The sequence below is a fragment of the Symphalangus syndactylus genome, chromosome 9, assembly GCF_028878055.3.
Source record: "Symphalangus syndactylus isolate Jambi chromosome 9, NHGRI_mSymSyn1-v2.1_pri, whole genome shotgun sequence".
NCBI classification, from domain to species: Eukaryota; Metazoa; Chordata; class Mammalia; order Primates; family Hylobatidae; genus Symphalangus; species Symphalangus syndactylus.
Genome location: NC_072431.2, coordinates 125019849 through 125042487, shown reverse-complemented (window position 1 = coordinate 125042487; position 22639 = coordinate 125019849). Strand labels below are relative to the sequence as shown.

The window sequence follows — 22639 nt, the reverse complement described above, 5'->3', positions numbered from 1 at the left end:
AACAATCATATTTAAAGTTCAAAATGTATATTTTAATAAACACCAACAGGAGAAAAAATTTCAAAAGATTAAAAAATAAATAATTGATTTCACTCACCAAATAATACTGTCAGGAGGACTATCTTAAATAGTCCTAATTTTAATCATTACTAATTTTAATTATTATTTTACATGATAGTAACTCAAAGTTCTTATAAATCAGACCCCTTAATAACAGGGACTTCCTACTAATAATCGCATAAATGAATAGGCTCCCTTTTAATTACTACATGTTCTATATTTGAAAGGATCAAAATACCATTTTAAATTCTACAATTAAACTTTTTCTTTAACTAACTGGGTATCTTCAATATTACTCTGAACTGGTGATGTTCAACTGTCCCTTTTGATGGATCTTAAAATAATTAGTTCAAGAATTAAGACTTAGAAACTTTTTAATTTTAAAATTAATAACCAGAAAACAAAAATAGTAAGGGAAAATAGATTTGGCCACCATAATTCTACATTTTTAAATTAGTAAGAATAGAGGAATTCTGTTGGAGGGATAAAAAAAAAATACTGTACATGTAAAAGGAATAATCTGAGTGCTCAATCCAGGACTGACTGCATAGTACTGGTCAGTTTTATCACATATATAACATTTCCCATGGTTCATGTGAGGTCAAAATGAGGTAATGTGCATGAAAACTGTAAATGCCATGTACATGCAAAATACATAATTTCAATTTATTTTAATCATAAATAAGCAAGCCATCACCAGTTGACTAATAACTATCCAGAAGTTCCAAGTGTTATCATAATCAACTTCGTAATCAATACTTTTCTTATGAAATTCTCACTTCTCAGTAATGTATACTGTCTCTATTCTTAAAATGTCTACATTTGTAATTAGGTACAAAACGGCAATAATAAAAATACAGAGAGACATGAAAGTTATCACTACTGTGTCAGTTTTCTATTTTTAACAAAATGGTCTTCATGCACTTTGCAGTTAAAAATGGAGATACCACTTTTATCTAACTGCAAATCTATAAAGGCCATTATTTCTGTAAGTTCATAAATTAGTAAATAACTGAATATTGACAGCACTGCTAAAACACTAAATATATTAAAAGGAGAGTTATCATAGTGGCACTACACCCTAAAAACGTTTAAAATGAGAAAAATAATTATACAAGAAAATAAAGATCAAGAAACTTACTTATTATTAATATGCCTGGAATATGTCCTTCTTCATAGTGAGGAAAGAGGACAATTTTGGGAATTAAAACAATATTGTACAACCAAACAAAGACAATCAAACCCATGCAGCACCAACCATGTGGGTCAACAACAAAGTGAATCCGGAGACCCATTTTGCAATCTTATAACTGCCTGCTAACCCACAAGGAAGGATGATCCTAAGGAGAAGGAACAAAGAAAACAATTACTTACATAGAAACATTTGACTGAAACCTGTATTTCTGGCAACTTTTATAAAATGACATTGAGTTTTCTTTGCATATTTGATATTCTCTTTCTATAGTTGATATATTTACTGATATTTCTTTGTATATATATATTTTTACAATAAATACTTTGGAAAACAAACAGAAGTTTCAGGATATTCAAATTTTATCATAAGCTTCAAATAATTTCAATGTTTCATTATGAACTGCTATCACAGGTATAAACTGGAATCATCTACTGAATTTAAAACACAAGTTTGTCCTTAACCCAGCAACTTCCTGTGTAAACCCAAAAGAAATGAATACACATGTCCACCAAAAGATTATGTACAAAAATTTTTAGTAGCTTTTATCAGAGACTTATGGTCACACAAGTCAAAACAGTGGTTATCTTGTGGTGACAGGGGTGTATATTAACTGAAAAGGAACATGAGAGAACCTTTGAGGGGTTGGGAAACGTTCTATATCTTGACCTGGGTGGTACTTTATGGGTATGTACATACGTAAACATTCACTGAGCTGTATACTTCAGATTTGTGCACTCTAGTTTAATTTTAAACTACAATAAAACATCTTTTAAGTATTTTGAAAAATGACGATAAAAAGTGAAAAGTAATTACAAATTGCCAAAAATACTATAATTCATAGAATGAAGCCCAACAAATCTCATTACGATCAACTGAAGAAGACTCCTGTTTAAATGAGGCTTTTTTTAGTTGAGTGTTAACAATATGCCAACAGATCTCTCAATGAGACACTTAAGGACTTAAAATACTTCTATATAAATATGGTACCAAAAAAGTGACTTAAAATACATCCAAGATATAACTTCCAAGGCTGAAATAATAAATTGCTGTATAAAGTCTAGGGGGCACCTTTTACGTAAAATATAATGGTATAATAATAAACTAGGACAATGGTTCTCTAGCCTGTAAGAAAACCAAAAACACCTGGGGAGCTTTTTAAAAATACATATCCCTAGACCCCATTCTACATCTACTGAATCATAATTCTTCATAAAGCTCAAAAAACAATAAAATGTTGTAAAATGCTCTGCAAGAGTCTGATAAGAGCTGACTGGTGTCTAGTAACCACCGACCCATGAGCTTCACTAACACTTCAATGTTACCACAATGAGTTGAACTTACTTAGTTCAACAAATATTCACTTAGCCTCCACTACACACCCATCACTTGCTAGACACTGCAGATACAATGATGAAGAAGGCATGGTCTTTGCTTAAAGGAACAGTCTAATGGGAAAAAGAATCAGAAAAAAGGTTTAATATAATATGGTAAGTTCCAGATTTGAAAACGAAATGTTAGTAGGGGCACAGAAGATGGGACCAGTTAAACGAGGATTCAAGTAAGACTTACTGTAAGAGACGAAAACTGAATTCAGTCTTAGAAGGTTAGTAAAAGTTATCTAAGCAATGAAAAGTGACAACAATACTGCAAACGGAAGGAATAGCAGGAGCAAGTGTAGAAATTGTGGGAGGTATTACAACCTGCCATCACAAATCATAAAGCTTTCTGTGGAGAGTGAGTGCTAAGAAATATGGGCCTATATCATAAAGGACATAAAGGTGCCACGTTACAATGCTAAGACTGAATTCTTCGGCAATGGAAAGCTATTGAAGCAGGGGATTAACAAGACGAAATGTGTACTGTGAATAAATTACTGAAGCTCTGGTGTGAATGATAAAATTAAAGACAGAGATCCATTAGGCTAAGAGAAGGCAAAAGCCAAAATTAGGTTTGCAGAAAGGAGCAACTGTTAGAATCAAACCAGTGCGTTTTTCTGGTTGATTAGATATTAGGGGTTACAGGGGAAAGTGTCAACGGTGATTCCCAGATTTTCAGCCTATATCCCAGTCTACTTCATTCTAAGAACAATTCATAATCAATTGAAAAGCCTCAGGGTACCATCCCTTAGAGGCCTTGCCAATGTTCTTCAAAGCTATAAACCTACTGAAACAAAGAAAAAGAGATTAAGGAATACTTAATTTTAAAGGAATACTCCCATTTTCTCATCCCTAGATCCTGCAAATACTGGGGCAGCAGAAAAAAAAAAACAAAAAACAAAACAAAAAAAAGAACTCAAATGTAATACCACTCAATGGTTTAAATCAGATATGTTCTAACTTGTGTATGAGTTCTAAAATAGAAATAGTGCCCAGGCCACTAAACTAATAAAAGTTTCATTTATTTATCTTTTAATTTAAAAATCAAAAGACAGACTGGTATCATTAAAATGAAGAAAGTCAGACAGGATAAAGCATGCTATTTAATTTGCTAAGAATCATTTTAATAAAGGAATCTCAAATACAAATGGTAACCTACCTACACAGCTAAAAAGAGAAACATTCAAGACAATGTTAATTTTTTAGTCTTGCCAACTATCAAGTGCTAAAAGAAATGACAAGTGCTCTCTCAACATGTTCAATATTATTAATTTTATGTACCTTTCTTTCTTTAATGTTTCAGTTCTATTCAAGACTAAAAACAGAACATGTATTTCACTAAGTATATACGAGAGTAACTTAAATTTATTAACATTAGAAACAAAAGTACATGAGCCAGCAAAATGACTGGCAAAATTATCAAATATTAATTTTTGAACTCCATTTTTATTCTCCTCTACTAGAGAACAAATTTTTCTTTATCACTAGAAGAGATCTCTCACAGCAACAAAAAATTACATAGTGAAAAGTATAGTTTAAAATATGTCCATTTTTCCTGGATGTAAACATACATAGATGACAGTCTCTAAAAGAGCAAGCATCCCAAAGGAAAAGTGAGCACAGGATAGAAAAATAAAACAACAAACAAATAAGGTGTTGAATATACATTTTTAAATACCTGATTGGTAAAACTTAGCTCCACATAATCCTCTCAATTGGGTCGCAGAACACAAAACAGTGATCTTCCAAGTGCTCCAAATCAGATGACAAACCACAAATGCGTAACTGGAAGAGGTGCAAGATCTCTCCACTCAATATCTACCAGGCGTGGCTTATGGCTGAAGAGAAACTATTACACATTCTGAGCAACAACCAAACTGAACACAATGCTGTTACTCGGTCTTAAGGACAGCATTCATAAAATACTTTCATTAGCTGGAGATTCCGACATACTAATTTGTATATTAAATGGTGAGCTCATAACTCAAAACTCTGATTAAGTAACTAGTGGATATACTGGTACTTCAACATTTTATAAAATTGCTATCTGGTAACTATAGTTGACTACAGTGACTAAATGATGTAAATTACTACAGCACAAACTTTAAAAACAATTATAATTTAACTCTAATAAACCAGACTGAATAAATATTTATAATGTTCAACTTATTCCAATGGAATACCACTATTTTTTGCCTTTTCAGGCAACTGTATTTCACCATATATTCTCCTCAAGAAGAATACTCAAGTCACCATGAAAATGACAGAAAACTGTGACATCAAGAGGTAGATTTTAGAAAAGCATAAAGATTAGCCAAAATAATTACTAAGAAATCTATCCGAACACGTATGTCTATGCTTACAGTTTTATATGATTCTTCATCTCAGCCTAAGTGGTTCTGTTACCACTGTTCGACGATATTCCATCCATTCCTCCTGTATGAAATGTGCCTACCATTCTGCTTACTTATCTAAATTCAACTCAGACTTCAAGGCCAATTTGAATCTCACTCTCCATTTGAAATTTTCCCTGGCACTTCAGTTCACAATGATTTATGTTTTTCTTCTAAATTTCATTAAAAGGAAAACTATTAGAATAGCAAGTGGTTTTATATTCTTGGAATAAGGAAGGCCTTCACAATGAAGACCCATCAGCCATGTCTGACCACATAAAAATTAACATATCTGAAGCCCAAAACACATGAAAAGCAAAGTTAAAAGACAAAGCATTCCTGGAAAAAATATTACAAGACATGACCAACAAGAGGCATACAACATAAATATATAACGAAGCAATTCACAAAGGGAAAAAAATCCAATGACTAATCATTACTGATTAGGAAATAACAAGGTACATTTTTCATCTATTGTATTGAAAAACTTTTAGAAAGATGATATCCAACGTTAAGAGGGCACAGAAAAAAAAGGACACTCTCATACATTACTGGTGGGCATGTAAACTGATACAATCATCCTGGGAGGGCGATTTGGCAGCATGTATCAAAACATAAAACCCTTTTACCCAGCAGTTTTATTTTTAGTATTACCTACAAAAGTACTCCTGAGACTGTATATATACATACAAGGATGTACAAGGATACAGCACTTTCTGTAATCACAAAAATATGGCACAATCTAAATGTCCACGTAGAGAAAAGGGAATGATCAAATAAATTCTAATACACCCATAGTGTAAGACTATTTCCAAACTATTGCAATTTTTTTTTAAGGCAGAAAAGAAGGCAGATTTAGATCTGCATATAATGACCCACAACATACTGCTGAGTGAATAAAGCAAGTGATATAGGCAAAATCCATTAGGAGTGGAGAGGGAACAGACTTTAATTGATTTTTCTGGAAAGAGACAGGGATAGAGACAGACCAGGAAGAGGCATGAGGGAACTCTCTGTGGTGCTAATAAGCATGTTTCTATTGATAATGGAGTATGAGTTACAAACATGAAATTATTAAACCTCAGCAAATGTACACTTAAGATTGTTGCATGTCATGGTACGTAAATTTACCTTTAAGAAACTGTAAACCAATATTGAGCTCTAGTTAGCAATATGTATACTGAATTATGTAGAGAGGAAGCATACTGACGTCTGCAATTTACTTTGAAATGAATCCCCCAAATTAATAACATAGTGGACAGAAAGACAGATGAGTATGTGCTGAAATGTGTTAAAACGTTAGTTAAGAATCTAAGTGATAGGTATTCAGATGTTAAACAAAATTCTTCCAACGCTTCTGTTTGAAATTTTTCAAAATTAAGTGTTGGGGAAGCAATTTATAGAACAGTTTATATAACATTTGTGTTATTAGAAAAAATATGCAGGTATGTGCATAAGTAATTTCTGCACAAGCGCAGGAAGAAAAGACTGCAAGAAAACAGACCAGCCAAACTGTTCTCAATGGGCTGAGAGAGAAAGGAGTAGTGAAAAGGAAGGCTTTCAAATATTTATGTGTTCTTCTAAGTTTATCAACAACCATGTACTTCTAAATTCTTTTCAATTAACTTAAAAATAAAGATAACCTAAGAGACACTAAACTTACAAACTAACTGTTTAATTTAGGCCTCTTTGTCACTATATATTATCCTTATACTAAGTGCTTTTAAAATTAGTATTTTTAAAAACGAAGTACAGAAGGGTTCGCTGTAAAGCCATGTAAGACTTACGATTCAGAAAGATGTTTCTGAAACTCATATTATTTACAGATTATTTTTCTCTATAGAAAAAGTCTTATTTAAGAAAACAGGTTTGGTTAAAATTTAGTATAAAAACTTTTAAATAAACATAAAGTAACTACATTTGCTAACTGACAAGTGCATCTAAGCATAAGACTCCAAGGATACTATAGCACATAATTCCAAAATATATTACCATGTAAAATCAAAAGCAAACTTACCACCTGCAAATTCACTGAGATGTACTGTAATTTTTCTGGCACCTGCATTTAGAGATTTTCTTTTGATTCATTTTTTTTAATTATATCCCACCAAATGGATCTCTCTTCACTAACAGTTCTCCATGAGAACCTATTAATGGTTTAACAAACAATGATCTCTCACAAAGAAAAAAACGATAAGCAACTAAATATTCTAACTGCGAAAATGCCAATTACAAACGTCTTAAATTTAGAAATAACAAAAAAAAAAATCTACTCCATTTGATTCTGTGCTTTCACGTCCCACCGATCCCCTCAGAATTTGCATTTGATTACAATTATATCTGAGAGTCTCTCTTTTAAAATCACCCACTTCCCATAAAATCAAGTAAGCATTACACTTCCCATAAAATCAAATAAGCATTATATGTCCAGTATTTGGACTTCATTACACACTTCCTTGACCACAAATCATAAAATAATGACAGATTCTGGTAGAAGTACCTAATCATAATTCATAAACAGCTTAAAATGGAAGTTTTAATTTAAAATATTTTAAGAAAGTTAATCCTCCTGTAATGAAACCATTAAGAGAGTCAAACATAAGTCAGTTTCTACAATTCAAGCTTAAAAAAACATACCGTAAAGTACTGTATATAACATATACTGATTCACTATTTTATTAATTCAATCAACACTTAACTACTATACACTATACATACTATGCTTTGACACAGGGTATAGACGAAAAAGAGAGGCTCTATCTTCAATGGAGGCAGACTAGCAAACAGACAAGACCAGTAAGACAAGTTAAGACAGAGAGCAAGGGGACAAGCCTGTTATCTCATATGGTAAGGATATTGGTTCACAGGTTGTGTTACAAAATGTATTTCTTATGGTAAATAGCCATCGGGAAAAGATTCCTGAAGACAACAAACCCTGTGAGGCAGCTAAATGAAGAGTGGAGACTCTTCAGACCAAGACAACAGAATAAGCAAAGGCATAAAAGCAGGCAGAGAAAATCTGAGTAAACTGAAATAACAAGAATCACTGCATAAAGAATGGAGTAAGATGTTCATCCTTTTGACCACGACCAACTCTAATAAATTTTATAACATTACTAGTACTCACAGATACATATGAATAACTAAAAAAGTTTAAGGAAGTGATATTTACCCTTACTACATATGACACGCGCTGATATTGCTATTCTATTTTACTCTTTTTTTTTTTTTTCAGACTGGGTCTCACTATGTTACCCAGGCTGGAGTGCAGTGGCTATTCCCAGGTGCGATCCTAGCACACTGGGCTCAAGCAATCCTCCTGCCTCAGCCTCCTGGGTCGCTGGCACTACAGCTGGGTACCACTGCAACCCATTTATTTTACTTTAATAAAAATGTATAATGCTGGTCATAATCTACTAAACCAATTTCACAACCCACAGGTAGATCCTCAGATTGAAAAACACTGTTAAACCATGCCAATGAGTCTGGATTTCACCTGGAACACAGTGGAAAACCACTGAGGGATTTTAGGCAGTAAAATGCCATGATCAAATTTGCATTTTAGGAAGAACAGACACAATCTGAGGGCTGAATTTTGGTGGACAGATAAAGCACTGAGATTGACTCCATGCAACTAGGTAGGCTGACTGTTAACCCAGTGAGAAATGGTGAGGGCACATGGAGTAAGCACCCCAAGAATGGTAACTTATAAGGGGCATAGTGTGTGTGTGTGTGGGGGGGGGGGTAGTGACACTTAAGACAGGAGGCATACCGAAAGCAGGCAGATCAAAGCCCATCAGACTAACAGCGGATGTCTTGGCAGAAATTCTACAAGCCAGAAGAGAGTGGGGGCCAATATTCAACATTCCTAAAGAAAAGAATTTTCAACCCAGAATTTCATACCCAGCCAAACTAAGCTTCATAAGTAAAGGAGAAATAAAATCCTTTACAGACAAGCAAACGCTGAGAGATTTGGTCACCACCAGGCCTACCCTACAAGAGCTCCTAAAGGAAGCATTAAACATGGAAAGGAACAACCGGTACCAGCCACTGCAAAAACATGCCAGACTGTAAAAACCATCGATGCTAGGAAGAAACTGCATCAACTAACAAGCAAAATAACCAGCTAACATCATAATGACAGGAACAAATTCACACATAACAATATTAACCTTAAATGTAAATGGGCTAAATGCCCCAATTAAAAGACACAGACTGGCAAACTGGATAAAGAGTCAAGACCCACCAGTGTGCTGTATTCAGGAGACCCATCTCACATGCAGAGACACACATAGGCTCAAAATAAAGGGATGGAGGAAGATCTACCAAGCAAATGGAAAGCAAAAAAAGGCAGGGGTTGCAATCCTAGTCTCTGATGAAACAGACTTTAAACCAAAAAACATCTAAACAGACAAAGAAGGCCATTACATAATGGTAAAGGGATCAACTCAACAAGAAGAGCTAACTATCCTAAATGTAAATGCACCCAATACAGGAGCACCGAGATTCATAAAGCAAGCCTTTAGAGACCTACAAAGAGACTTAGACTCCCACACAATAATAATGGGAGACTTTAACACTCTACTGTCAACATTAGATCAACGAGACAGAAAGTTAACAAGGATATCCAGGAATTGAACTCAGTTCTGCACCAAGAGGACCTAACAGACATCTACAGAACTCTCCACCTCAAATCAACAGAATATACACTCTTCTCAGCACCACATCGCACTTATTCCAAAACTGACCACATAGTTAGAAGTAAAGCACTCCTCAGCAAATGTAAAAGAACAGAAATTATAACAAACTATCTCTCAGACCACAGTGCAATCAAATTAGAACTCAGGATTAAGAAACACACTCAAAACTGAACAACTACATGGAAACTGAACAACCTGCTCCTGAATGACTACTAGGTACATAACGAAATGAAGGCAGAAATAAAGATGTTCTTTGAAACCAATGAGAACAAAGACACAACATACCAGAATCTCTGGGACACATTCAAAGCAGTGTGTACAGCGAAATTTATAGCACTAAATGCCCACAAGAGAAAGTAGGGAAAATCTAAAATTGACACCCTAACATCACAATTAAAAGAACTAGAGAAGCAAGAGCAAACACATTCAAAAGCTAGCAGAAGGCAAGAAATAACTAAGATCAAAGCAGAACTGAAGGAGACAGAGACACAAAAAACCCTTCAAAAAAAATCAATGAATCCAGGAGCTGTTTTTTTTTTTTTTTTGAAAAGATCAACAAAATTGATAGAGCACTAGCAAGACTAATAAAGAAGAAAAGAGAGAAGAATCAAATAGACGCAATAAAAAATGATAAAGAGGATATCGCCACCGATCCCACAGAAATACAAACTACCATCAGAGAATACTATAAATACCTCTACGCAAATGAACTAGAAAATCTAGAAGAAATGGATAAATTCCTTGACACATACACCCTCCCAAGACTAAACCAGGAAGAAGTGGAATCCCTGAAAAGACCAATAACAGGCTCTGAAATTGAGGCAATAATTAAAAGCCTACCAACCAAAAAAAAGTCCAGGACCAGACAGATTCACAGCCGAATTCTACCAGAGGTACAAGGAGGAGCTGGTACCATTCCTTCTGAAACTATTCCAATCAATAGAAAAAGAGGGAATCCTCTTTAACTACTTTTATGCGGCCAGCATCATCCTGATACCAAAGCCTGGCAGAGACACGACAAAAAAAGAGAATTTCAGACCAATATCCCTGATGAACATCGATGCAAACATCCTCAGTAAACTACTGGCAAACCGAATCCAGCAGCACATCAAAAAGCTTATCCACCATGATCAAGTGGGCTTCATCCCTGGGATGCAAGGCTGGTTTAACATATGCCAATCAATAAACATAATCCAGCAAATAAACAGAACCAAAGACAAAAACCACATGGTTATCTCAATAGATGCAGAAAAGGCCTTTGACAAAATTCAACAGCCCTTCATGCTATAAACTCTCAATAAATTAGGTACTGAAGAGACGTATCTCAAAATAATCAGAGCTATTTATGACAAACCCACAGCCAATATCATACTGAATGGGCAAAAACTGGAAGCATTCCCTTTGAAAACTGGCACAAGACAGGGATGCCCTCTCTCACCACTCCTATTCAACATAGTGTTGGAAGTTCTGGCCAGGGCAATCAGGCAGGAGAAAGAAATAAAGGGTATTCAATTAGGAAAAGAGGAAGTCAAATTGTCCCTGTTTGCAGATGACATGATTGTATATTTACAAAACCCCATTGTCTCAGCCCAAAATCTCCTTAAGCTGATAAGCAACTTCAGCAAAGTCTCAGGATACAAAATCAATGTGCAAAAATCACAAGCATTCTTATATACCAATAACAGACAAACAGCCAAATCATGAGTGAACTCCCATTCACAATTGCTTCAAAGAGAATACCTAAGAATCCAAATTACAAGGGATGTGAAGGACCTCTTCAAGGAGAACTACAAACCACTGCTCAATGAAATAAAAGAGGAAACAAACAAATGGAAGAACATTTGATGCTCATGGATAGAAAGAATCAATACCATGAAAATGGCCATACTGCCCAAGGCAATTTATAGATTCAATGCCATCCCCATCAAGCTACCAATGACTTTCTTCACAGAATTGGAAAAAACTACTTTCAAGTTCATATGGAACCAAAAAGGAGCCTGCATTGCCAAGTCAATCCTAAGCCAAAAGAATAAGGCTGGAGGCATCATGCTACCTGACTTCAAACCATACTACAAGACTACAGTAACCAAAACAGCATGGTACTGGTACCAAAACAGAGATATAGACCAACGGAACATAACAGAGCCCTCAGAAATAATACCACACATCTACAACTATCTGATCTTTGACAAACCTGACAAAAACAAGAAATGGGGAAAGGATTCCCCATTTAATAAATTGTGCTGGGAAAACTGGCTAGCCATATGTAGAAAGCTGAAACTGGATCCCTTCCTTATACCTTATACAAAAATTAATTCAAGATGGATTAAAGACTTAAATGTTAGACCTAAACCCATAAAAACCATAGAAGAAAACCTAGGCAATACCATTCAGGACATAGGCATGGGCAAGGACTTCATGTCTAAAACACCAAAAGCAATGGCAACAAAAGCCAAAATTGACAAATGGATCTAATTAAACTAAAGAGCTTCTGCACAGCAAAAGAAACTACCATCAGAGTGAACAGGCAACCTACAAAATGGGAGAAAATTTTTGCAATCTACTCATCTGACAAAGGGCTAATAGTACAAAGAACTCAAACAAATTTACAAGAAAAAAACAAACAACCCCATCAACAAGTGGGCAAAGGAGATGAACAAACATTTCCCAAAAGAAGACATTTATGCAGGCAACAGATACACGAAAAAATGCTCATCATCACTGGCCATCAGAGAAATGCAAATCAAAACCACAACGAGATACTATCTCACACCAGTTAGAATGGCCATCATTAAAAAGTCAGGAAACAACAGGTGCTGGAGAGGATGTGAATAGATAGGAACACTTTTACACTGTTGATGGGACCGTAAACTAGTTCAACCATTGTGGAAGACAATGTGGCGATTCCTCAAGGATCTAGAACTAGAAATACCATTTGACCCAGCCATCCCATTACCAAGTATATACCCAAAGGATTACAAATCATGCTGCTATAAAGACACATGCACACGTATGTTTATTGCGGCACTATTCACAATAGCAAAGACTTGGAACCAACCCAAATGTCCATCAATGATAGACTGGATTAAGAAAATGTGGCACATTATACACCATGGAATACTATGCAGCCATAAAAAAGGATGAGTTCACATCCTTTGTAGGGACATGGATGAAGCTGGAAACCATCATTCTCAGCAAACTATTACAAGGACAGAAAACCAAACACCACATGTTCTCACTCATAGGTGGGAATTGAACAGTGAGAACATTTGGACACAGGAAGGGGAACATCACACACCAGGGCCTGTCGTGGGGTTGGGGGAGGAGGAATAGCATTATGAGAAATACCTAATGTAAATGACGAGTTAATGGGTGCAGCAAACCAACATGGCACACGTATACCTATGTAACAAACCTGCAAGTTGTGCACATGTACCCTAGAACTTAAAGTATAATTTGAAAAAAAGAAAATAAATAAAAAAAGAAAGAAGAAATTTTTAAAAAAAGAAAGAATGGGCAGATCTGGGAGAATTTAAATAAATAAAACCGACAGGACTTAGTGATCAATTGGGAGCAAAGGGCAGACTAGGATGGCTCCCAAGTTTCACACTTAAGGTCTAGGTGAAGGGTGGAACCATTCTCCAAGACAAGAAACAAAGGCCAAGTTACAAGTGTGTTAAGTGTGCTGGTTACCACAGCAACAGCAGACTATTAAATACTGAGAATGTAAAAAATACATCAAAATTATTACATTTCTTTTCTCTTTATACATTTGTGGGGGGGCAGGGAACCTGTATTTCCTTATTTCCTCCCAGGGTCAACTTTTCTATGGTCCATAATTGTTAGATTGTCAAATGAACTTTGTTTCTACTCTTAACTTTTTAAGCTAATTTAAAGTGGGCTCCTTGGCTGCACCTTTGCTTTTTAGAGACTAAACACAGAATTACAAAGTTAAAGTCTCGGTATAGTGGCTCATGCCTGTAATCCCAGCACTTTGGGAGGCCGAGGTGGGAGGATCACTTGAGGTCAGCAGTTCAAGACAAGCCTGGCAAACATGGGAAAACCCTGTCTCCACTAAAAATACAAAAACAAGCTGGGTGTGGTGGTGTGTGCCTGTAATCACAACTACTTAGGAGGTTAAGGCACGAGAATCGTTTCAACCCAAGAGGCAGAGGTTGCAGTGAGCAGAGATTGCACCACTGCACTCCAGCCTGGGCGACAGGGCGAGACTTCATCTCAAAAAAACAAAAAGCAAAGTTAAAGAGCTGCTACCCCAATGGCAAATAAATGAATTATTTCAGAAAAAAATTCAAACAGAATTAAATGTGGTACAACAAAACCTTTTTGAAACAGGGCCACAAACGATAATGCTGCTAAGTCTATGACTTCGGAGTGGCTTCCTAATGTTTCAGCAAAATAGTAGTTTCTGTCAGTAACGTTAGTAGGTTATAGCACAGGCCAATCACCTATGAGTCAAATCCCAGTCACTCACTGGCTTAAAATCAAGAAAAATCCTACTTTACATTTATAGTTATCAGAGCTAGACTGCAGACACAGCCTCTGAAATGAGATTCGTATTTCAGTACTAGATAAACACCACTACCACTGAGAAATCAAATCTCATCTATGTGGTAATAAAAGTAATGCTGGGCCGGGCATGGTGGCTCATGCCTGTAATCCCAGCACTTTGGGAGGCCAAGGTGGGCAGATCATCTGAGGTCAGGAGTTTGAGGCTGGCCTGGCCAACATGTTAAAACCCCGTCTCTACCAAAAATACAAAAATCAGCCAGGCATAGTGGCGCCCGCCTGTAATCCCAGCTACTCAGAAAGCTGAGGCACGAGAATCACTTGAAGCTTGAACCCAGGAGGCAGAAGCTGCAGTGAGCAGAGATCATCGTGTCACTGCATTCCAGGCTGGGTGCCAGAGTAAGGCCCTGTCTCAAAAACAAAACAAAACAAAAGTAACGTTGGGCCTAAACATTCAAAAAACTGGAACAACAAAACAATTTCAAAGTTTCAAAACTATAAAATGTCATTAAATATTTTTAATATTGCTATGCCTGAAAGAATACAATCAACAACTTACAGGCTAAGTTTTCAAACACACCAAATTTTTTTTTCCACAGTGCCAAGAGAAAATGCTTATTAGATGAATATATGAAATTTTAAACTTATTAATTACAGCCAAATGAATTTAGAAAGCAGAGTTACAGCTGTAAATGTATTTATAAAACTTTTTGACTTCTGGTATCATTCTACTCTGAAAACTGGTCAAGTGGCAGTTAAATAATTGCCCATAAAAATCAAGCTCTCATTGCCAATTAGCAATTCAATTTTTTAGATATCCCATAGATATTCAGCTGATTATCAACAGATTAAAAAAATTAATCTTCTACAGATGTTAAAAGAGAAATTATGACAGTCTCTTATTCACTTTCCTAGCTTTAGTTTCTTTTCAAGCTTCAGTTTGACCATCTGTAAAATGGAGATAAAAATGTCAACTTACACAGTTGCTGTCACGCTTAAATGAGAAATTGCCTGGCAAAGCAGCACCTCCAAAATGCTAACTTTACAGGGGAGTGAAGGAGAGAGGAGAGGAAGGGAAAGTGAAAGATAAGTTTTACTTCTAGTTTTACAAACTCCAAAATGAAACAGCGTTTCTAGGTCCCCATCATTAAAAGTAATGGAACAGTTTAACAATACCCCAGGGCCTGCTCTTGCCTGTAATCATAACAGGTTGGGAGGTGAGTGGGGCTAGGATTGCTTGAGCTAAGGAGATCCAGGGCAGCCTGGGCAACATAGCCAGACCTAGTCTGTAGTTAAAAAACAAATGGGGGCCAGGCACAGTGGCTCATGCCTGTAATCCCAGCACTTTGGGAGGGGAGGGCAAGTGGATCACCTGAGGTCAGGAGTTCGAGACCAAACTGGCCAACATCGTGAAACCCCATCTCTACTAAAAATACAAAAATTAGCCAGGCGTGATGGTGGGTGCCTGTAATCCCAGCTACTCAGGAGGCTGAGACAGGAGAATTGCTTGAACCCGGGAGGCAGAGGTTGCAGTGAGCCGAGATCACCCTACTGCACTCCAGCCTGGGTGACAGAGCGACACTCTGTCTCAAAAACAACAACAACAACAAACGAACAAACAGAAAACCAGCCGGGTGTGGTGGCACATGCCTGTAGTCCCAGCTTATTGGGAGAATGAAGTGGGAGGATTGCTTAAGCCAGGGAGATGGAGACCAAGGCTGCAGTGAGCTGTGACTGCACTGCACTCCAGCCTGGGCAACAGAGTGAGATCCTGTCTCAAACAAAAAACAAAACAAACACAACAACAACAAAAAATGCCCCGTTATCTACTTTTCTAAAGTCTGTGAACTAGTTAAAAGAAAAAAAACTTCAAATATTACAGCCCTTCAGCTAGTATCATACTAGCTGAAGTTGTATTTCTACATGTTGGCTAGGGGGCTCTTTAAGCAGAAAACCAAAAATAGAGATTTGATCTAAAATAGAATGAATGAACTGAAGCCCCTAAACTAAATCACATCCAAGTAAAAGCAGGACTGGTGAGCAAAGGAATAGTGTGTGAAAGAAAATCAGTACTTGATTTCAGAAGCTAATAAAGAATGTATAATACAAGCAGGGATTCTGAATCAATTGCTGAGTTTTCCAGGAAGACTTTGTAAAAATGTGGGTGGACAAAGTGTCAAAGCATAACATACTTGCACCATCAATGATTTCAAGAATCCACTCTGTAGACTAAGTCTTTAAATTACATTCTGGGCAAAACTGAGCATAAGCTGTTACCCTTCTCATAAATTTGTTTTTGTGTGCACCAGTCTCATGAGTGAGAAATAAATGTAAATGACTGTATTAGTAGTACTACACTGCAGTATTAATACTGTTAACACTATCCTAGTAGTATTACTACTAGTAGTATTAGTACTGCTAATACAGGCATTTACCTTTATTTTTCCCTGCTTGCATTAACTTGCTTTAACTTTAGAGAAAGTAGATAACTGGGGCACTGTTTTTTGGGTGTGTTTGTCTGAGACAGGGTCTCACTATGGCTTGTCCAGGCTGGAGTGCTGCAATCACAGCTCACTGCAGCCTCGGTCTCCATTCGCCCCAGCTCAAGCTCACTTCATTAGAATCTTCTAATAAAAAGTAAAAATAGCTTGGGAGGTGTGGGGTGATACGAATTAAAGACCACCAAATATTGTTTCAGTCAGTACAAAATGTCTCTGTGGGAATTTTCATTAGGGAGATAGATAGGAGTGGGAAAAGGGACTGGAAGGGCAAGATTAAATGTAGGATAGAGACAGGGATTAAAAAAGGTAACTTTTGTTGCAAAATCAGCACAAGGAAAAAACCTTCAGATACACTAAAAGCCAGAAATGAAGAGGCCCAGGCTTTTCCCGGGTATGAATCAAGCATGTTCTTCCAAGAAGGAAGGGAAGCCTGCTACTTACCTTCTAGTACCCACCGCACCAAGAGAGATTGGTGGGGGGTTGGGGGTAGAAGACTAAATTAGATTTCCTTCACACCAGGCTTTACCAAAGCAGGCATGATTTAAGCAGACTAACACCGTAAGAAAAATCTCTCCTCACCTGCTTGCTGAAGCTGAAAATCCTGCAGTAAGTGAAAAAGTTCTTCATTCTGTAAGTACAGATAAAAAGCTTAAAATCAGAAGCCTGGTTGACATCACACTTGAGCATTTTATGTTAGAATTAAAATAAAATTCATCAGTGAATGGTAAAATACCAATTTTACCCAACCTGCCTTTTTGTAGAAGGAGCAACACATAGGTTAAGAGAGTCTCTGAAATGGGGAAGAAGGTTAATCTACCCTGAGAGAAATAGCACAGAGGAAAAAGCAGCTTGAATGGCAGAAGGCAAACTTCAAAAATGTCACAATTTTGCCCAGGTTAGAGCTACAGAGCGAAACAAACAGATAAAGTACCATCATACGAAGGTATTTTTGTTCAGGGAGCTATCAATGAGCACAGTGATGATTCACATGTCTATGAAAATGTGCTTTTTAAACTAGTCTGACTTGACTTATCAAGAATTCTTAACAAATCACTTTCAACAGTAAAAACTGTTTTACAATTTCACCTGTATTTTTACCTTTAATAAGAGTTATTTAAGCACTGATTATTCTACTAGATGCTAAATTGCCTATTATATCTAATGCATGTGAAAAGTTGAATCTGAGCCCTAATGTTTTACTAAAACAACATAAAAGGTTACATTCCTTAATATAAAAGTAAAACTGAATTTAGGGAACAAGCTCTTGGCAATAAAAACAGCCTTTCCTCTGCCTTCCCTCTTTTGCCTGGGAGTATTGATACTGCCACTGTGTCGCCTCCTATGCTAAAAAAGTTTTCATTGAGTCACATTCAATTACAATTCCAGAAAAACAGCTCCATGGAGACATTACTCAACTTCTCAAGCAGTTTCTTTACTAAACCACCATATAATAAGACTAGCAGGAGGACAAACAGTTTGCTCCTTTATTGACCTTCTCACTCCACTCCTCTCAATCCCAAGAGGTTTTCGGGAAAATGGCTTATGGGATGGCAGCAGTTTGCACTTGTTACTACTCACTATAACAGGTCCCTGGATTGTAACCGCAGAGACCATTTGAGTTATGGTCTCTTTCAAGCTATATGTGGGTCACATTTTATAAAACCATTATTTTATTCATGCGCTTTTCCACAGGTTCTGAATCAGTCATTATGAATTAAAGAAATGAGGCAGTAGGCAAATAAGAAGTACACGTTATCATTCATTGATTCTTGTCTCAGAACTTCCTGTTAAGCTGATTATGTGTCTGCATTTTTAAATGCTTAGATTTCTCTTATTAAACAAAGTACCTCATAGGCAAAAGTGACACGGTCCTCATCATTTTCTTTAAATGATGCTCTATTTCATTTATTCCAACTACAGCTTCTCAAGTATGTTAACAGAAATCTCAATAGTGTGAAAGGATCTAATAGAATTGTTTCCATCAAAAATGATGAATTCTGGGAGTACTACACCAAAACAATTATGGAATTATACATTTTAACTGATATTTTGATGTAATTTTACTAATACTTCGTATATGTTTTTAATGTACCTTCAAACCACGTTAAAGGGTCTTATATTATTTAAAAACATAACATTTTCCAAGTAAGCATGGAAAAGCTAAAATAAGCCTTAAATAATTTAGTCTGACTCTCTGATGGTATAGAGAAAATAACATGGGTCATTGCCCTACCCGTGACCCCACAGCTGGATAGTGACAGAAATGGGACTAGAACCTAGTTTTTCTTTCCACGACACCAAATCTCATTTGGCTCTTTCTTTCCAATTGATTCCTCACCTCAATTCTTCAAATATCTTTTTGCTTTTAAGAGATGGCACAACTAAGGAAAAACAGAGCATCTGTCTGAATTTTATCTTTAAAATAAGTAAAATCTAAAGAGTTGGAAAAATTTAATATTACACCAAAAGCCTTTTAATCCAGGAATGGCGCATACTAAGCAGTCATCAAACTGTGACTGTTATTAATATTATTCTTACCACAAGCAAAGCAGTGAATTTTTAAAAGTGCATATATTAGCATAGTAGGCTGAGGACCTATTTAACACATCTTTTAAAATTGCACTTAATTATCCTTAGTCGCCTTTGGACTGTAACTTTACAATATAATTTATGACCCGCCCACAATGACCTTGATTTTTTTTCTCTTGTACTTTTAGAGACTGCTATATTGCAATATTTTAAAGTAATAATTGGTCATGTCCTCTCAGCCGTGGTGATACAGACGTCCACCCTGACTCTCAAGGGATCTTAAAATGTGACCCACAACATATAGCTTGAAAAAGACCATAACTTAAATGCACTCTGCAGTTACAATCCAGCGACCTGTTACAGCGAACAGTAACAAGTGCAAACTGCTGCCATCCATAAGCCATTTTCCCGAAAACCTCTTTGGATCGAGAAGAGAGGAGTGAGAAGGTCAATAAAGGAGCAAACTGTTTGTCCTCTCTGCAGCTTCACACCAGAAGTCTGGAATGAATGAAAAGCTCTGGAATACCACAGAGAAACCCGGGATCCCAGCGCAGGTCTCCAGACGGGGGTGCGGAGAGAGAAACTGTAGTTTACAAGCGAGAAACTCAGGATACAGATTTAAAATAAATAAATAAATAAATAAATAAATAAATAAATAACTAGCCAACATCGTCTCGACTAGAGCAGGAACCCCCCACCCCCAGTTGAGGGAGGGGCACTTAGCAGGTAGCTGTAGCTCTAGCAGAAGACGCTCTGAGAAAGGCCAGGCCTGGGGCGGGGAGGCACCGAGAAGCCCCGGGGTTGCAAGCAGAGCAGGTGCAGGGGGCGTGCAGGCACAGGTGAGGGCGGCCCGGCGCGGAGGGGCGGCGGGCGGGCCCGACAGGGCGGAGCGGGGGCCGGGGATGGGGGTGGGGATGGGGGTAGGGGCTACCGCTTCGCCCCCGCGCCTGCACACTCACCGTCGCCGCTGGCTCGCCTCTCGCCGCTCTCGCGACCGCCAGCAGCTCTTTCCCCTCCTCCTGCCGCGCCACCTCCGCCTCCTCCGGCGCCGCCGCCCAGGCCGGGCCGCTCTCCCCTTCCGCTTCCGGGAGCCTGAGGGCCTGGACCGGCCGAGTGGGTGTCCGCATGCCCGCGCACCCGCGTGGGGAGGGACGACTGCCGCCGTTGCCGTCTCGCTTAGCTCCCGGGAGCCGCGATGGGAGCCGCTGAGGGCCGAAACTCCTGCAATCGCGCCGCGGCCCCAGAGCCGCGGACCCAGTTGGACCACACTCTCCTGAGCGCTTGCACCTGGCGTGCCTGGGCGCCTCTGCCCCTCCCCAGCCCTACTTGAGCCGTCCTTCTCATTGCCCCCATATCCTCACTGCTCACCTCTCCCGAGAGACAGGATGGGGGCCTTAGCTTAAAAGATTGCATGTATCCTGCTTTCTTCAGGGGATGTGGCCAGCAGGCCTCTCTCCCCGCAGGTGTTCTGGATGTCCCATGGTACCTTGCTTCAAAGCGCGGTCTGCAGCATCAGTATCCTCTGGGAACTCACAATCTTAGAAATGCACAATTTCAGGCCTGCTGAATCAGTACCTGCACTTCAGCAAGATCACCAGGTGACTCCTAGGGGTGCACCGTAAAGATGGAAAAGCATTCTCGTCCACTTCAGAGCCTCCATTGGGTTGCCTCAGACATCCCAGGATATTTCCTGTTCCTGTCCTCAACCTAAATCCACACCCAAACAATCTTTTCTTATATTTTGGGAGACCTCCTAAAGTTGCCTGCTTTCCCATCCCTGCAAAAGCCGACAACTTTTGGACTCAGCGATGCAAGTAATCCACCTCTCAGTCTAACTTGGTATCTTCACCGAACACCAGAGATCTACTAACTTTCCCACCTCACTCCGGCTGAACAGTATTTGGGGAAGGTTAAACCGTTTGCAGTAATGTGGAGCTAGATCTTTGTGCCCACGTGCCACCGGAGGAGATAGTGTGTTGGTGGGAGAAATATTACCTGTTGTATAAAATCTGTACTCCTTATAAGATGTGCTTAAAAGTCCTCCACAGACGCATCCCTACCTACCTCTCCAGTCTTAGCTCCAACTAATTTGGTTCATTTCCCCATTCTAGAATGCCCTGCTCTCTGATGCTCTTAACCCTATCCAGATTTGAGAGTGGAAATCTTGCCAACCCAGAGTTCTCTCACCACTGCGCTTATATAGCACACATTGTTGCTTGTCTGGGGCCTCATATTACCTTGTATTGCTAAGGATTTTTAAACATGTTATGTCCTGGTTTCTGAACTAATTACAAACACCTTGTGACTTTAAAAACTTTGGTCAGTGGTTATCAAAGTGGGATCCCTAGACCAGCAGCATCAGCATCACCTAGCAACTTGTGAGAAATCCATATTCTCTTGCCCCACCCCAAATCTACTGTAGTAGAAACTGTTTAGGTGTAGCCCAGCAATCCGTGATGTAACAAGCCTTTTAGGTGATCCTAATACACACTCAACTTTTAGAATTACTGACCTAGATTACTAGATATACGCAAAAGAACCCAGTGGTAGGAATTGATTTACCCATAAACAGCTTTTATTGCCTTTCAGGTTAACAAATACACTCCCGCATATATGCATAGCGAGGTTGAAAGAGTAGTCACAATTGCTTTTGATAGAATTACCTTTATTTTTCATAAATCATTTGATGTACTAGGATTTTTGTAACTTTCTTTGTTTGAAAACAAGGAGATATTACATATAAAGAATCACTTTGAAGGAAGAGGAAATGTGGAATACCCCCACTGGAATCCATCTACCTGATTGCATATTAAATGTGAATCCCCCGTACCTGAATCCAGCTACCTGATTGCATATTAAATGTGAATCCCCCCCCACCCGAATCCAGCTACCTGATTGCATATTAAATGTGGAATCCTCCCTACCCAAATCCAGCTACCTGGTTGCATATTAAGTGTGGAATCCCCCCTACCGGAATCCAGCTACCTGATTGCATATTAAATGTGAATCCTCCCCCCACCCGAATCTAGCTACCTGACTGCATATTAAATGTGGAATCCCACCTACCTGAATCCAGCTACCCAATTGCATATTAAAAGTAGAATCCCCTCCACCTGAATCCATATTATTGCATATTATTTTGCTTTCTCTTCAGATAGCCCTGTGAGAGGGAATGATTTATGACAAGTGATCTCAAAACTGCCAAAATAAGAATTAGTTGACAGGTCTGTGATTGCATATGACAATTGGAAGTGCATGGATTTTTCAGTCCCTTTTTAAAATAAGTTAACCTGTCTTTTATCAGCCAAATGAATTCCACAGAGAATTTTTAAGCAAGGGAATAGGAGAGAAGAGGCAG

At 38.0% G+C, this 22639-nt stretch overlaps 1 protein-coding gene across 10 annotated transcripts in view; it reads right to left on the bottom strand.

Annotated features, from left to right (window-relative positions):
* ZDHHC21 (zinc finger DHHC-type palmitoyltransferase 21) overlaps positions 1-20294 on the bottom strand; it is a 73879-nt gene extending 53585 nt beyond the window's left edge. For 2 of the 10 annotated variants that reach the window (XR_008660233.2, XR_010113765.1), the window contains exons 1-2: positions 4310-7028; positions 1202-1400 (exon numbers count right to left, since the gene is read on the bottom strand). Coding sequence is in view for 8 of the 10 variants with exons in the window: in XM_063609854.1 (XP_063465924.1) it covers positions 1202-1355 (154 nt within the window). In the remaining 2 variants the exon portion in view is untranslated. The other 8 variants (XM_063609854.1, XM_063609855.1, XM_063609858.1 and 5 more) reach the window with 8 other exon arrangements.
* Positions 20295-22639: the final 2345 nt, after the last annotated feature.